Source organism: Condylostylus longicornis, unplaced genomic scaffold (genome assembly GCF_029603195.1).
Source record: "Condylostylus longicornis isolate FDR11 unplaced genomic scaffold, ASM2960319v2 ptg000016l, whole genome shotgun sequence".
NCBI lineage: Eukaryota > Metazoa > Arthropoda > Insecta > Diptera > Dolichopodidae > Condylostylus > Condylostylus longicornis.
The window spans coordinates 5,326,120-5,345,416 of NW_026577985.1; the positions used below are offsets into that span (position 1 = coordinate 5,326,120).

General features: G+C 25.8%; 1 protein-coding gene across 1 annotated transcript in view; it reads left to right on the plus strand.

Moving 5' to 3' along the window:
* The window catches only part of LOC129605976 (protein embryonic gonad-like), an 87,282-nt gene extending 68,280 nt beyond the window's left edge, over positions 1-19,002 (plus strand). Inside the window, exons 2-4 of the mRNA XM_055516017.1 lie at positions 8,657-8,734; positions 17,788-18,725; positions 18,843-19,002. Coding sequence (XP_055371992.1) covers positions 8,657-8,734; positions 17,788-18,725; positions 18,843-19,002 — 1,176 coding nt within the window. The remainder of the gene's footprint in view (positions 1-8,656; positions 8,735-17,787; positions 18,726-18,842) is intronic.
* The last annotated feature ends 295 nt before the right edge of the window (positions 19,003-19,297 follow it).

Consider the following 19,297-nt stretch of genomic DNA (forward strand, 5'->3'; position numbering starts at 1 on the left):
CTAACTTAAAAACTGCCACTTCTGAGTTATTTGTACAAAAGAAACACTTAAAAAATTTGTTTTTTGTGCAAAAATACCATTCTTATATTTTGGCAATTGTCGGTTCCGATATGTATACATTATAAATATATATTATACATTTGGTATAAAGTAAAAACATTGGCAAGCGCAGCCTGGTCACATAATGACTTACGAAACTGAAGCTTGACTCTAAAAAGTCATGTAGAAGATCCTTTAATAAAAACAATTCATTAGGTACTGCTTCAGTACGTGTGAAAATATAAAGCTTAGGAAACTGAATCCTCGACTATAGAGTATAGAGAAATTTCACTGAAGAAAACAAACAGCAGACCAAAGCAGCAGAAAAAATTATTATTTTAGAGTAGGAAAATTATTTAAATCGCTTTTATGTTAAATTTGACTAAAACTGAGGATTAGTATTAACATTATTCAATTAATTTAATTATTTTTTTTATTAGTGATAATAAGTTTATTGATAAAATTATTTCGTCTTTCAATTTGTGTTTGTAAATGGTTTTATTTGTTTCGCTAATTCGTTGTTTAATTACAAAATTTAAAATTTTACTTTTTAAATTATTTATAATATACACATGTCTATGCCCTACAGTTATTGTATAAGAATATATTGAATAAAATATTTCATTGTACAAAATGCGCTCATATAACGTAGATTTACATTACTATGTGCATGTAATTGTGTGGTTAATATGTCAAGCCATAATATCACTTGGCAATTTTATTTTTTCTTACTTAAATTTAATTTCTGCTTAGAGTATTTTGTAACGTTCTGTTACCTTGATGACATCTTGTCGACTATAATTAGATTTTAAATTGTAAATATTATTTCTATAGTTTTATGTTTATTTTGTTGTACTATATCTTTACATAATAAGGTACGTACACCTATAATGTACCCATATACAATAGAATGTAATAATATGTAAGTAGAGAATCGTGACATGTTTTGATTAATTTCTCTAATTCCATATAGAGTTGAAAGTGATTTTTAGCTTAACCGAAGTATAAGGTAACATAGGACAAAAAAAAACAATAAATGCAAGAGAAGAGCTTCTTTTTAGATAATATAAAATTATTAAAATAATAAAAAAAATTATTTCATTGCTAGAGGGATTTCTGATATCGGAATAAAAGTACAGAATAGAGAAATAAAACACAATATTCATTCTTTAAAGGCACGAGTGCCATCAGTTATTCGCAGAGAATTTCTCTTTATTGTTGAATCATTTTTTTTTTAATATTAAACTTTAACAGTAATAACATTTGTTTTGAAAGTTTTTTATTTTAGAAAATTATAAATTGTTCTTGGAAAAATTTTAGTTATTTATAAATAATGCAATTATGTATGTTAATTAAGCAATTCAATTAGGAAACACTGAAAATATTTTAAATCATAATGGGTTTTTAAGTAGTCATAACGGACAAAGGGAATTAGGAGTCACAAAAGATATTTTTACTAAAATACTCTAAATTCGAAAAGTTTAAATTTATATGAAGTATAAGTGCAGTTTTTGCCAGAAAAAATAATTTTAAGATGCTAAAACGTTCTGAAAAAGTAGATGAAAATAATCAGTTACTTACAATTTATTTAAGAAATTTTCAGTTCCGAAAACACTACTCTGTTCTTATTTGTTGTATGTATATACATATTATGTCGTTTTAAAATATCTTAAAAGCACAATCAACCGTTCGCCCTAAAAAATTAATTTTGTTTTGTAAGTTTTGAAATTTTTGTGAATATACTAATAGAATTTTCAGTTTTGTACAACCCTTTTACATTTAAATTAAGGATATTTAGTTTTGACAAGATTTTTTAAATTATTATTTAATATTATACTATAAAAAAGTATACCTATGGAAACAATGTGTATTTTACCTATTTATATTATTTTTATACCCGTACGAATACACGTTGGTGAAATATAGGGCCAATGTGTTTGATGAAAGACGTTGAAATTGCTTGGCTCCTTCTGGTAGCTGCCATACAACTTCTAAATTTATTTGACTATATCTTAGAAACTATAAAAGCTGTGGTATTGAAATTTCACACAAACGAATAAATTAGTTGGGCCAATGTGTTTGATAAAATTCGTTGAAATTGCTTGGGTCTTTCTGGTAGCTGCCATACAACTTCAATAGTTGTATTTGGCCATATCTTAGCAAATATTGAAAACAGAGTACTGAAATTTTCCATAAATTAATGTGGTAACTTAAAGTTTTAGTCTGTCCCATAGTCAGCTATGACATATTTATTTGTACATAGAATAGCAAATTCGTACGGGTATCACAGAGTTGACACGGTCAACTATATTTTTCCTCGTTTATACTTGAAGTTAAATTCAAATGAAATATCGAAATTGTGGATCAGTAAATCATGTCGTTCCTATTTATATGTTACTTGCTTTCCTTAATAACTTAAAATGCCAGACTTTCCTTAATAACTCATTGATTTTTCACTTTGTCATTTGCATTTTAAACCAATGTAAAGGTAAAGCCGGAATTTTTTTCTTTTTGTTCACAGGTAGGAGAGCTCATCTATATGGTTTATTGACCTTTAACGAAATATGGTCCTTGATATAGTGCACATTTTTGAATTAAGATTTAATGTAAGACAACTATAATTAAACATATTAATTATTACTTAAATATACTTCTACTTAATTTTCTTACTTATGAAGCATTATTGGATCAGCAAAACGATCTTGAATTATTAACTTATCAGATCCACATCTCATTTATGTTAAATTTTGTAAAAATATTTGAGAGAAGTTCTTGTAGGAGAATATATTGTCGCCATTATGTTGTAAAGGGATTTGCAGATTATTAAATCTTGATACGTATACTACATACATTATTTATTTATAATTTTCCTTTCTTATATTAGATATTTCAGTGACAATTTTTGCTGTCGTGTCTTACGTGTCATCAATCATTATTTGTAACATAAGAATATTTCTTTTCTCTTGTTACACTTTTCTGTTAAGTTTTTATAATGTTAAACTTATAAATAACTATTATTTTTTCTGATTACGATAATATGTTTGTACAATTAATAGTTTCTATTCTACGATTGGTTATAATATTGTCATAAAAGAGAAATATCTTTGGGAAAACAACAAGATGCAATTTGTATTTTCTCTCTTATTTTTACCATTATTCACTTGTATCACATATGCCTCATTTATTTTGTTCTTCTATTTAAAAATAAGAAAAAGATTAACAGTGAATCTATCAAAGTTTTCCGACAAAAATGGTATTTAAATCGTTAAAATGGGAAAATAATTTTTTTTATAAAAAACGTCTGTAGTAAAACCATAGTGAAGGATATCAACTTGGAGAAGTCGTCTCCAGTATATACATATAAGTTAAGTTCTTCGTTGATTTAGAAATGTCTCTCGGTTCATGCATCCATCTATCCGATTGCACGATAATTCCGTAATGAAAAATAACAACAAACTATTAGAAGCTGCTTCTTTCTGCTAAGGCAACTGCTCTTGTAATTGGACTGATTCGGTCAACGAATTCGGTTAGCTACTATGCAACTATTAATATAAAATTTTGCAATCATAGGTCAAACAATGTCTTTTATATATCATGAAAATTTAAATCAAATGGCTGGAACTGGTTTGGGTAGCTACCACACAACTCCAAAAGTTAATTTTAAATATTTGAAAAAATAATTAAGCTCGTCTAGAAGTTTTACTAGAATAAGTTAACAGATTGTCTTAAAATTTTATTTAACTCACTGTATATTTAGTTCATAATTTTCAGGTACGATCTTAAAATATCTGTCAAATAGGTTTTGATATTTAATATCCTACCATGTGTTTTTACGTTACAGTCTACTACATGCTATGAGTTGATTTTCAATTTTTGTGATAGTAGTCTGACAAATTTATATGTAAACAGTTTGATAATTGGATGATTATCTGGAAAATTGGCTATATGAAATCTTGAGAAAATATTTTAAGGTAAAAACTGTAAAAACGGGGTACAGGAGCACAAGTATATTTATATATAAACGCATAAGGCAAATGAATATAATAATGAAAGAAAAAATTAAGAGAACGCGATTTTATTGTTTTTGCTCGAAAAAAAAAATATTTCTGATTTGAAATTTTTTTAAACTTTCTGCACTTTGCAGTGGGAAATTTTTCTGTGCTTAGTTTATATCGTGTATTTAGGTTTTAAAAATAATTGTCATTCGTTTTAAAGTTTTTGATACCAATTACTAGATTTGGCGCCAACAATATTAAATATAATTAAAATGTGGTACGTTTTTTTTGTCGTGTTACTTTTCCTGTATATTGACTTATTGTAAATTTAATGAACATCTTTTGGTTTGTTGTATATAATATCGAATGATTATTGTGAGGTCAAAATAATAGTCTCTTTGGTGGTACTTAAGGTTTAACTAATTGTCGCCCGTCAATTTTATTCTCATGCTGTGACATTCAATTTTATAGACAAAGTTTTAATTTATATTTTTATTATTTTGATTAGATAAAAATGCAGATAAAAAAAATTAAAAGATTTTATCTATAAATATCGATAAAAATTTTTGCACTATTGTAATGTAGAGAATATTTTCATTTCGTGGTAGGTAGGTACATAAATGCAAAAATTTTTTCTTTATAGGGTATAGATTTATATACACATACAATGCGGTATTTGAGATACTTCAGCAACAGTGAGATGTCATGAATCTTTACTTCTGTAGAATTCACATATTTTGACCAATCAAATACGATGTAGCCTTGCAAGATCCAAAACTTTTGCATATTACGCTACACGAGTAGCAATATCAATACTTAAGGTATTTAGGCCTCGATTTTATTTTCTAATTACGCTATGGTTTCTTGTGAACGTCTAATAGTATTTTTATCCATAATTTCAACAATTAAAAAAATGCTAATTACGATAATTTGGTTTAGTTTTACAATAAGCTTGGGCTTGAAACAAAACAACTACTTTAAATTTGAATAACCGTTAGTTTTAAAGATGCTGATAAAATTAAATTTGAACAATTTCTTTTAATACACAAATTTTTAAATTTCAAAAATTTCTTTTATTGAAAGCGAAAAAAAATAACTATATTGTTCTAGCTAATTGATTGGCTTTTTCATTTTTCTTCTAAAATTTTTCATAGTTCTGTAATAGGAGGCATAATTTTATTTTTCGTAGTTGTTCATGTTACTCTTAAAGGGTAAATTTATACTCTTTTAAATTTACCCTAAAGGGGAAATTTTTACATATTTAATATTTTCTTTTAATAATTTTATTAATGTGCAAGGTCTGCCGAAGAGTGTTAATTTAAAATTCAATTTTGCATCCAATTTTCAGGAAAATTATAAAGTCGAACTATAAAGTATAAGAAAGCTTTCTTAAAAAAGATAACTAAAGATTTTGATGTATATACATAATGTTGAAAATAATATATGATTTGTTGATTCATATTTAGTCTTAACATATAACAATACAAGAATTTCTTATAATACTGTTATATACATATTCTTGAATTTAACATTTTTTATACCACATAAAAAATGTTAAATTCAAATGTCTTCTTCTATAATATTAAAAACAATTTCTGGTTCGATTCGGAATTCTTGTAAAATTATTATTGTCATTGGAAAGTCTCAACCCTTATTTTTATTAAATCAATCTAATTTTTCCAAATAAAGTGCTTGCACCATGCAGGGTTTGATGAGATTTAAAAAAGTATTTCCAATATTTGATTTTCCATTTTTATCTATAATTGTGTATCTATTATTGTTGTACTGATTGTTTGCATGCCTAACACTTTAAAAACGATCTTCAATTACATACATGTTATTGGTTTGCTAATATGTACAAGTATATGTATAATAAGAAGATATTAAAAAAATTGAAAACTTTGATTTATTTTACTTTTGTTTTGACCTTTTTACTGCATAAATTATCAAATCAATTTTCTAGTAATAAAGATTTTTGTTTTTTCTTTTCCATGTTATAAAATTTCATTCATTCCTATTGCTGCCCGGTCCTTGTAATAATATGGATCACCTTAAAGCGAAGAAACTCCCAGGAGTATTTAATAAAATCGTTGTTAATTGAATTCAGTACGATTTAGCTTTTATTAGTTTTCTGTCTTGGATTTTGTTAACCAAGGAAAAGGAAAAGAATAATATCAAAATATAAGACATTTTTTTTTAAACATTGAAACTTATAAATTTTAAGCGAAAAATCACAAGGGAGTCTTAAATCAAACTGGTGCGAAAAGCAAAACCAAAAATTCAAAAGCAAAAAACGCCAGGAAAAATACTAAAATAAAAGAGAAGCGAAATTCAAGTCAATTTGATGTCAAATAATAAAAATTGCATCATCCTAAGTTTTGCATTCAGTTTGATTTTAAAAGAACTGTTTAAGATCCTATTTCACATGTGTATGTTTAATATAACACACATTAAATGTTCTTTTTGTGTCGGAAAATTGGAGTTGTCGCATTAAACTGACATTTTTTAAATCTAAATTTTTTCTTACATTACATGTAACGAAAATTTAAGAAAGAAAAATCTAAAATTGGAATAAAAGAAGCTAGTAAGACAAAATTTTTCGTGTGTAATAAGGCTTACGTATCAATAAGTTAAATTAAGGATCATCGCAACTTGGAAAACATATAATACTTTGACATAAAATATTATTGTCTAATTTTCTATTAAGACTATAAAACAATATTTGCGATGAACATATGAAAAGAATTTCAGCTTTTGCTCTTATTTGAATTTTGACTAAAAAGTGTGATCCAAAGGAAATTATAGGACTAAAAAATTTATATTATTCATTTATTCTCAGTAAAAAACTGAGAATTCCAAAATAACTTTATAATTTACAATTTTTTCTTTATATTGCAATAAAATAATTTTTAATTATTTTATTTTGACTTTTTTTACTTCAAAACGAAAAAAACAACTAAATTGGTAACCTTACTTAATATAGACAGACAGTGTTATAAAAATGTGTATATACATAGCATTAGCAACTAGTAATAATCTTAAAAAAAAAATATCCGTAAAATTTACTACAACAGGAAAAGCAATTCGTAATTTCGTATTCGGATTTGCTGTTATGTGATTGCTCTTTTGCTGTTATTGCTTTGCTACTATTGCTGTTTTATTTATTTCTGTTTTATTTTCCGTCTTTAAAAATTCAAAATAAAAACGAATGTAGCGGCATCTGTTGTATTATAGGTGTGTTTATATAATTTTATTTGTCATTTTGGCAGGTAATTTGTTAGGAACGATAAAATCAGAATTAAAATTATTTTTCGCAAAAGATAAAATGAAAAAAACAAAAAATAATAAGAATAAAAACAAAAACACACTGTTGTAGTTGCATTGTTGCTTTCCTTCAATTGAGATTTATTTAATATTTTACTTTTGTTTATTGTTTATGAATATGTGTGCACGTAAGTAATTTGAAATATTAGATAAATTTAAAATCGATTGTTTTACATAGGAAAAATAAAATAATTATTATGGAAATGCTACATAATAGGTATGCAAGAATGAGGAATTAGAATGTGCTTTCAAAATTGTATTGTATAATTGGTATATTTAAGTTTAGATCCGCTTTCGTATATAATAGGAATCATTTTATTAAAATGTCAGCTTTCAACTAAGTTTCCAATATTTTAAAAGAAGTTTAATTGTAATCGTGTATTTTAATTGTACTTAAGTATATAATTCTATTAACAGCTCTTATTTGCAATGCGAGAATAAAAAATTTTTAATTTAATATGTCAAAATACACATACATACATTCCTATACACCTTATATCATAATTTATTTTAAAATTTTGGAATTATCCAATTTATAATATCTTCTTATTTTGTTATTTGTAATAAATATTACATATGTAATATGTAATACAGTTTGAACATATATTATGTAGGAGAGTATGTTAATGTCATTGGAAAGTTAACAGTATTCGTTATTTCTACAGAAAATTCTGTAGAGCATCAAATTTTGCTAATATGATTTTGTAAAATTTCATTGAATTATTTAGGTTATATTCAGTTTATATTTTAAATAAATAATCAAACAACGTACACAATCTGTACACATTTTTTGAAACGAATATTTTTTTTTATTAAAATATTATTGATTCTAATAAAATTTTTGTTCACGTATAAAAAAGTTTACCTATTATTCATAAAAATATTCTGTTCACAACATTGTAAAGTTTGAATTATGAATAAAAAATGAGCGCAGAGCATTCAATATAAAAAAATCTGTGATAGCAATTAAAAAATAATTTGTTATTAATTTTTCTCTTAGCCTCATGAGAATTTAAATCATTATTTTTTGAGTTACGAGAAGATTCATGTTTGAGTTTATCGGTGGCCTTTAGATCTGATGTATGTGTGTATGTATGTACTTCCAGTTTTTAAAAGTAAAAGTTAAGTAAAAAGTTTCTTATTCGCTTGTTTGATTTTTGATTTTGTTGATATTTTGTTTTTGACAAAATGCCTTTTGTTGATTAAATTGTGTTTGGAAAAATTTTTAAAAACTTTGTGATACCTTTTTTAAATAAAATTCATTAAATTTAAAAAACCTTTTTATTTTATGTTTGTAGATGAATCAGATGTGTAAGGTTTGCGGGGAACCAGCCGCAGGTTTTCACTTCGGAGCTTTTACCTGTGAAGGATGTAAAGTAAGTTTAATTTTATAATAATTTTGTGCAAAATTATAACTTTTCTATTGACGCGACGAAGTAAACGAAGTAATTAAATTTCAATATGCCACAAAAAACCTTAATTTGATTAATTGAAATTTATAAGAGCATGACACACTTTGTAATATTCTAAAGCAAGTTAGAATCACTATATTTAAAATGTTTTAACAATTCAAATTTAGTTCACAAGTGGATTAATTTGACCACTAAAATTATTGCGTAACAATTTTTTTTAAGATAACATAGTCTTTTAAACATTACGAACTTCATTTGCGATAAAGTATGGAAATGGAATTGGTTTTATTCTAAACTATAATTATTTAACAAACTAGCTGTTTTTTCTAAAAATATTTAAAATGGTTTTTATTTGATATACTTTGACACTATATGGTCAAGCATGACGTACATGCCTATTTTTTGAAAAATAGCTTTATAAATTTTTTTACTTTAGAAATATAACTGACCAAAATTGGACACGACTGCCAAGTTTCACGAATCTAACTTTAATATTTTTCCAAATATTTAAAATTAGCTGTTGGGGTTATATGGAAGCTACTGAACCTGTCAAGCAATTCCAGTAAACCTGCAGAAATATATCGGACCTATAATTGGACACACGACTTCCAAGTTTCATGAAAATCTGGCTTTTGTTATTTTCAGAATATCAAAAATTTGCTTTTAGAGTTGTGCGGCAGCCACCCGAACCGGTGCAGCCATCCTAAAAAAACTTTTAGAGTATGTGTAGAATATAATTGGACAAATGTATACAAAATTTTATATATATACCTTTATTAGTTTTTAAAATATTTAAAATAAACTCTTTGATTCAGTTCTGTAAAAAAAGTTTTAAAGTTTCAAAAAATTTCGAACGAAATTACCTGGTTAGAAAACACTTAAAAAATTAAAAAAGAGAAAATTTTGATTTTTCCTAAAGTTCAAATGATTGGTATTCCGAAAGTGCACAAAATACATAATCAAGTAAGGCGCTTTTTTTAAGCCCTTTAATGGACCTTTCAGAAACTGTTTGTTTGAAGCCCCTATCTTTTTTGGAACGGAAGTTATAATCAAAAAAGCTTAGATAACTAGATTTTCGTGAAAATTCGTTAAAATCCCTGTATCTCGAAAACCCTTGAGATTTCGTACCTACTCCGGAACAAAAGTTTTACCCTTTTTCGACCCTCTAACCAATGGTATGTGTTGTTGTATACCTTTCTGAATCACCCTGTATATATGTCCATACCACAGACGACTACTTCAAGTAGATGCAAACCAAAGTGAATATATCCTTCACAAAGGTGCAGGGTATAAAAAGTTCAAAAGAAAATAAACCTACACACATTCATAACAATAACAAAATCAAATACAGAAGCTTATTGTTAACATAGATTGTATAGTTTGGCAAAGGGATTCCTATCGAAATTATCGAAATTTAATTTGTGAAAAACTACATCCAAATTAGAATTTTTTATCGTTCTTCTAAAAAGCTAGTGCTAAAAAATTTTCTCTTTATGGTCATGAGTGTTTTTTAGAAAAAAGCATTATTTTTTATTTAAAAAGTAACTTGCTTTAATTACTTTTGTGTTACATCGTCTTTGTCATAAATTCTCGATTATTCGCCTAAAAAAATTAATGTATACATATAATAATGAAATATTGACCCTACAGGAATTTTTCATATTTATAAGAGAAAAGTAAAAAAATAGCAGAACAATTTATTGATTTAATTTGAAATTATCCTGTTGTTTGATCTTCTGAATTCATTTTTATGATTAATTATATGACATTTAAAATTTGGGAATAAAGCCATTCACCTGAACTGATTTTCCAAATATATTTTAATTTTAAGGCAGGTACACAAACTGCAATTCAAGAAAATATTTCAATTTAGGATATATGTTCCACATTTTTAAATTTTTCATGATATGAGATTGAAATAAAGTTCAAAACGAAACATTTCAAACCCATATTCAAAAGAAGACCAAGACGGAGAAGGAATTTAATACCAAACCATTAATAAACAAAATTTTATTTATAAAATACAAGAATGTACACAAAAAGTGTTATCAGATAAACCTAATGAGCAGAACTGATGGTTTTGGATTTCATTACAATATAATATGCAAAATGAAAAATGTTTATAAACAGGTGCTTTTGACACATTGAAGCTTAACCATATAATTAGGTGTATATGGACAAATATATTTTGATTGCAGATTTCGTTACATATCGTGAATTATAAATTCCAAAAGAATTGTAAAAATAATGAATTTTGATTAAAGATAATAACCATTTTTTTCTGCATTTCTTTTTCGAGTTCAAATCCTGAATTCAATGTTTGGAAAATTCATAATAAAATTAAGAAGCAAAAATTATTACACTTAAATGATCTCGGATTGAAGTCTGAATTTTAAAAGCTAAAAACAAGAAGTGTTCATTTAACACTGAATGTGTCACAATTTATTTAATCAAAAAAATGTCAGGTAAAAGTGTTAAACAAGTTTTTTAAGGTTAATAAGAGAAATTGATTGGTAAATGTCAACATTTCAAAACTTTTAACTTAATGAAGATTCAAGATTTTAAAATTACAAAAAATGAGAATTTCAATACTATTTTTAAGTTTTTAAGATACTTTAGCCAATAATAAATAATATTTATAATCTACACCTTAGTGAAGGGTATATTAATTTTTGGTACGATTTCTGTAATTAGTTGACGCAGTTGTTTGCAGTATGAACATGTATATACATACATATACAAAATGATTCAGAAAGGTATACAACATATTCCATTGGTTAGAGGATTGAAAATGGATAAAACTTTTGTTCCGAACTGGGCGCCAAATCTCAAGGATTTCCCAGTTCCAGTGATTTTAACGAATTTTCACGAAATTTTTACATTTTTTTTAAGTTTTTTTGATTATAACTTCCGTTCTGAAAAAGATGGAACTTCAGACAAATAGTTGCTGAAATGCCTATAGTAAGGGTTTAAAATATACATACTGATTGATTCTGTATTTTATGTACCTTCGGAATACCAAGTATTCGAACTTTAGAGAAAATAAAATTTTTTTCCTTGTTTATTTTTTCAGTTTTTTCTAGCTGGCTAATTTCGTAAGATATTTTTCGAAACCTTGAAATATAATAATAGAATTTTTCCCAACTGCTTAAACTTTAAATTAAGTCCTTAAACATTAAAAAATTGTTTATGGTACACAAGATATAGTACAAAAACCGCAAATATTGTGGTCAACAAATTCAATTAAAATCACACCAGATGTTAATAAAACTAAAATTAAATTCAATTTAATATTGCTTTATCAAAAAATTAGGAAAAATAAGAATTCCTTACCCAAAAAATGTACAAATTTCTCAAGACAAATACCAAATTCTCCTAGGAAAGTCACCTAATTCGGGAAAAATATATGTTTTTCTTCTTTCAAATCTATTTCTATTCAATCGCATATTTCAAATTAAGTGCTTTACTGGAACACTTCTTTAGTTATCCCAATTTATTAATCCCATTTATTAGATTCATAATATTATTACCATATAATTTCTAAACTCCATTTTGTTAAAAAAAATTAAATTTTTCTATTAAAAATTTTTTTTCCCAATTAAAATAAATGTCAAAATTTATATGGCATGCTTTTAAAAATTCGCTCCAGCTGGATAATTTTAATAACTTCAGATACCAAATGTTGTCAAGACTTCGAAAATATTTTTTTCAAATTTTTAAAATGCACACAATATGAGAAAAATGCATTTAAAAATTTCAAACCATATAGGTACCATTTCTTATAAAAATTGGCAAAAATAAAAAACCAATCAATTTTCTTTACCAAGAAAAGTTTCGAAAAAATTTTTTGATTACTAGATTTTTTTTGTTTTTCCTAATACAAAATTCTAGTTTTTCTTTTCAAAAATTTAAAATTTTTTAAAATCAATTTTTGTTTTTCAAATTAAAAGTTTTATAAAATTTCGTTTCAATTTTGTTATTAATGTCAACTGTTCTTTCTAGTGGCTCTTATCATCGAACATTAATGATAGTTAGTAATTACAACGCTTAAAATTAAAAAAAAATTTCTGTGCCATAAAAAATTTTTTAATGTTTGAGGACTAACATTAAAGCTTAAGCAGCTGGAAAAAATTCTATAATAAAAAATTTCAAGGGTTCAAAAAATTTCTTACTGAATTATCTGGTTAGAAAAACTCAAAAAATTAAACAAGTGAAATGTTTGTTTTGATTTTCTCTAAAGTTTAAATGTTTGGTATTCCGAAGACACATAAAATACAAAATCAAGCAGCAATGTTTATTTTAAGCCATGCTTAAGCAATTCGGAAACTATTTATTTGAAGTTCCTAACTTTTTCAGAACGGAATAAAGTTAAAAAAACCTTGTATAAGAAGAAATTTCGTGAGAATTCGTTAAAATCCCTCGAACTCGGAAACCCTTGAGATTTGGCACCCTGTTCGGAACAAAGGGTTTACCAATTTTCAATCCTCTAAATAATGGTATATGTTGTTGTCTACCTTTCTGAATCACCTTGCGTATATGCTTGCTATAAAATGTTGCGTTGACTTTAATATGTCCGTTTGCTCGCACGATAACTCAACAAAAATTAAAGCAAACACCATCAAACTTTCATAAACTGTTTCTTTTCTGGACCGAGTTGTGTAGGATTAAAATAGGTTATTTTAACCAATATTTAAAAAACCTAATAAGGATATTAAATATCTGAAAGTTTTAATGGAACGACTGAACTTATTCGGGTATCATCCAAATAACATTAAAAGCTAATTTAAATATTTGAAAAATTTTTGAAAAAATAGAAATTTTTGGTGAAATGTCTTTTTAGTTAAGAACTGATCGAGGCAATACCATGAATGAAACGTTTTGGCTCGTTGTGATTTTATTTTATTATTTTTGATAAGAAACTTTAGTTCAATATTTACAATTTTATTTATTTTCTTTTACTCTAAAATGCTCTTTCGGTGATAACAGACTAATTGGCTAATGAAATTACCATACACAGTATATATACGTACAAAGGTTTTGAAATTCTGGGAATGAAATTTCTATTAAGTTGGTCAAAATACTTTATGAGTTATGCCAATGCTACCATAGTTTTTTATTTAAATAAATTGTTATTGCGTGTAATAAAATTGATAATCTAGATTTTTATTGGAAAAACTCATATTATTTAATTAATTTTAGTAATTACAAGTTCTTTTAAATAAAAATATATTGTAAGCAGTTTAAATTATCAATATAAAAAATTTTATAAAAAAGCCTTAGACACTTTTTTTTAGGACGTGGGAAATAAAGTGAATCAATTTAAAATCTCATTAACAATAAGCTTAACCAACATAAATATCCAATTCGTTGTTCATATGTGCTTATTAATAAAGCATAAACAAAACTATACACGGAAAATAGAGCTGAAAATTAAAAAAAAACAACCATTTTCACCTTTTCAGGTCTAATAAACAAAAATATCAAAAAAAAATTTCAATCAATTATAATCAAATATTTTCTTACTATTATTACACATTTGAATAAACGCATATACAAGTGTAAATTACAGTTTGTAAAATACATATGTGTAAGAAATCAAGATAATCAGATCAATAAAAAGTTATAATGATTATAATTTTTTATATAATGGTCTTCAACTTAGCTATGACGTCCGGTATTTAAAAAAAACAAACCTAAGTATAAAAAGAAATAAAATTACATAAGCCCTCATGTTAGAAAACATCCCAATTCCCAACACAAAACAAAAAAAAAACAAACTTAATTGAAAAGTTTTGAAAATGTATCACTTTCTCATCATACTCATGTATTAAAATCATGTGAATTTCAATTTTTTCCCTCTTCATATTTATATAGCAATATAAAGGTCATATATTTTTGAAAATGTATTGAAAACCTTATTAAGTTTACATAGTGTCAAAAAAAAATGGGATCTGATTACCTTCAGTTCCTAAATAAAGAGAGTGAAAGGCTTTTATACGCATGAAACAAAAACAAAGGCTCATAGAAATTAATTGAACAACTACGCGCCTAAAAACCAATTTAAAGTAGCTTAAAATATAACATTGATAAAATATCTAGATAAAATTAAAATACAAAATTATTGATTTCAATCAATCCGAAATCTTCCAAAACTCATTTTGATTGAAATATTAATGTTAAAAAAAAGCATTTTTGTGCTTTTTTCCACTTCATTTCGCCCCTTTGAAATGTTAATGTTAAAGGAAATGGTTAATACACTTACGATTTTCAATAAAGCTTATCAAAATAATTAATTTGATCTACATAATGTTGACGATGCTATGAGAAAACTAAAAGTATGCTTAGTTTGGAAATTATCAAACATAAACTTATTTTTTGTATGCATGAAAGATATACAGGGTTTTTTACATATTACGGTTACTGAGAGTTGTAATGAATTCAAAGATATAGATATATTCAAATTCCATTATGTACCGTTTCTTCTTCTCGTAAAAGGGTTTCTCATGGTTAACTTTATATAATTTTTGAATATCAACTTATGTATAAAGACGCTCACACTGCTTTTTGAATTTTTGGAACAAGTGGTGACAACCTGTAAAAGGCTGACTGTCGATTGACCTAAACCATATTTTTTTAATTGTTTTAAAAAGAAAAGCAAAACATTTCAAATTTATAAAAATTTTTGAAATATTTTGCTATGGCAAACACTTAAAACAACAAATGGAGTAAATTGATTGATTACTTCAATATCACAATGTTTGTGTGTGTTGAAATTTATTGTACACATTTTTTTTATAACGTATAAAATACAAATAAAATTGATTCGGTCTATACACTAGACTTTTACATTATTTCTTCAGCCTTAACATTGCATATATACGTGGTTATAATTCTTATAAGTTTTTATATTTGTCGTAATAAAGGTGGTATTGTGGGTTATGCAGAGGGCTATAGTAATTCTCAGATACCTGCGGCAAATAAAGGTGCAGCTGCTTCCTAGCTCATGCCTTTTTTTACAAAAATCTCCAACCTGCAACATGTGATCGATTGTTATTGTTTGAAAAAAATATGTAAAGTTTTTGAAGACCCTGTAATGTTTTTTCAAATATTCAAATAAGACGGTCAAAATATTTGCAACAGTGTCATTTTTATATAATAACTGAATGCACAACTGGTGCATATAACTGGATGTTATATCGTAGCTGGTAAATTATGAATTAAAATAAAACACAAATTTGAACTGATTTTAACGTGATTTTTCTTTTTTCTTAAGAAAACCAAATGTAGACATTTTAACATATCGATTAATTTAAATTGGCCCAAATATAATCCCTAAAAATCATAGCGTATTATGATTTGTTTTGATCAATTAAATTCAATCCAAATATTTAAAACTAAATTCCTCAATATTGGCGGATACCCGATAAAAATCCAAAACAAAAAAAGTAAAAGCACAAAATTAATATAGAAAAATTTTTTTGGTATTCGAACCAAGATAATTGTACACATGTAGGTATCAATAAAGTAGTTATTACACTTTTACAAATCAACTTAATGAAAAAAAAACTTATTGGAAAAAAAAGGAAATGACTGAGGAACGCGACCTTTATAACTTGTTAGAAAAAATTTTCCATCATGTTTGTATGTATGTTTGTTTCTTTGTTGTAGAAATAGCGTGAGAACTGTGGAAAAAATGTGTTTTTTAAATTATTAAACAGGAAGGTTAAACAATTTTTTTTAGATACTAGTTGTGATTATATAATTGGAAAAGATTAGCTGAAAAAGAGAAAAAAATTATAATAATAATTTTAATAAATTGAAAATCATAAAGCATAGGTGCCAGATAGAAAAAAATTATATGTAAACTCTAGACAATTTTTTTCTAATGCCACACTTTTTGAAATTGCAATTATGATAGATTATTAATAGGAAATTCAAGAAACAAATTTGTGAAATGTTACGCATTATTTTATTGTATTTTCTGTCTGTTTTTAACAAAGCACTTCAGACAAAACAAAAAACAGTAATTTTCAGTCGGCCTTGAAAACGATAAAAATTTTGTATATTGTTAAGCTATACATACATATATAACACTGTTGTGAAACAAAATTAAACCATTACCGAAGAAATACCAATTCTAAAATAAAAAGATTTTCTTGGTGAGTTTTTAGAAACTCTGAAATATAATAGAACGTCATTTAATTAAAACAAATAAATAAGTAATTAGTTTTTGTTTTTGTCAGAGCTAAAATTCCCACCTATTTCTAATTTCCACTTCTTTTTATTGAAATAGTTTTCTCAAAATATGGGACTTCGAAAAGTTCATTACATTTTTCGAAATTTGGGTTTGCCAAACTAATTTTAAATTTTTTAAACATAATACTGAACAAAAGTTGTAAATTTTCAGGGAGCTTTTCAATAATATGACAGAAAATTATATCAAATTTTTGTAAATGTTAAATTTTAAAACTCCTTTTCATGACAATTTTTTCGATCTGAAATCTCGTAAGAACCATTTTGAAAAACAGGTGTCTCAAAATTTGTAGAGTTATTCGCACTCATATTCAAAATGTTAAAGGGTCTTTCAGAATATGTTTTTGGAAAGTCGGGGACGATTTCAAAACAAATATGTGAAAGTGTACAGTTTGATCTATATAGGCTCAAAAGCTGTGGAGCGAACTGGTATTCTTATGCTACTAATAACTTGAACATAAAAAATATGTTTGACCAATATTTTTTTATTGTATCCAGCACAAGCTAAAAGCATAATGGTTTCAATACGGTTTTTGAATACAAATGTTTTTGGATTTGTTTCTTAAATTTGCATTTACTTCAAGGAAGAGTTTTCATTTTTCATTAAAAGTTTGAGAAGAAATTTAAATGAAAATTCTTCAATCATTTTCTTATTGCTTTCAAATTAAAACTCCTTTTTCTAAAGACTAATTTAAATTTTTTTATACTGCACAAAAATTTTTTCCAAAATTAAATACATGTATATATATATTTTTTACTTACAGTCCTTTTTTGGCCGCACATATAACAACATATCTGCGATATCGGGTTGTAAGAATAATGGTGATTGCATTATTAATAAAAAAAATAGAACAGCGTGTAAAGCATGTCGATTAAGGAAATGTTTATTGGTTGGAATGTCTAAAAGCGGTTCAAGATATGGTCGTCGATCAAATTGGTTTAAAATTCATTGTCTTCTTCAAGAACAACAATCACATCATCAACAGCAACAACAGCATCAACAAAATTTCGTTAATAATAATAATAATAATAATGATTCAACAAATAATAATAGTACAAAAAATGATAATAAATCATCCTCACCTCAACAAATTACATCATCAAATTTAGAACAATTTAGTTTAGCACATCAGCATCTGCTTGCAAAACAAACATATCAAGATAAAACAAATCCATCAATTAAATCAGTGGCATTACAAAATTCAAGTATTTTAATGAATTCATTTTTACCGTCAAATCATCAACATCATTCTCAATATCATATATTAAATGGAAATAATAATAAATTGAATAACAGCAATAATAATAATAATAACAATACTAATACACCACGATATCCTCAATCAAAATCTGAGCCAGTAAATAGAAGTCGATCACCTAGTGATTCAGGTGCATCATCTGCCGATCCAGATGAAAATTATAGTAACAGTAATAAAGATTTACAAATAATTCATTCAAATGATACAATTGATGATAATAATGGAGATGTTACGCCGAATATTGTAAGTGGCGAAGATGACGGTGTTGGTAATATTAATTGTCATAGTGCTGATATTGTTATTAGAAATTGTATTGGTAATGAAATTGAAGACTTTCCCCGTGATAGTGACGATCATAGTAGTAAGAAAAAGAATTCTCTATTAAATTCATTTAACATAAATACACTTGTACGAAGCTCATCAGAACCATTAAAAAATTTTTCGTTATTTTCAAAAAATTACAATACAATCACAAATTCAAATTCATTTATTGGAAATGTACTAAATCCGTTTACAAATTTCTTTGCTCCAATTAACACCGATACCGATAATATTAAAAGTATATGTTCTGGTAGTGATGGACAAGATGAACCAATTGATTTATCGGTTAAGAGCCCAAATTGTAAATCAGCATCACCAATATTAAGAACTATAGAAATTGGAAATAAACCAGCACCATTAGATCTCACATTGGTTCGATCTCAATCAACATCCGGCTAGTAAGATTTTAAATTGATATAGGAAGAATCGTACAGAAAATAACAAAAATTGAAGAAGTTCAAAGACATTAGTTATTGATAAACAATTAAAAGGAATTGAATTCCAGTATATTCATTTGTCAGTATTTCAGAGTCATCATTAATAATATTAATTATTAATAATTAAACTAATTATAATTACATTTAATAATTAATATAAAATTATAAATAATTTAAAGAAAAGAAAAATATATTTATATTATCGTACATATGTATATGAATGTGATTTTGTGCCATTTTCTTGGTGCTAAGAAAAT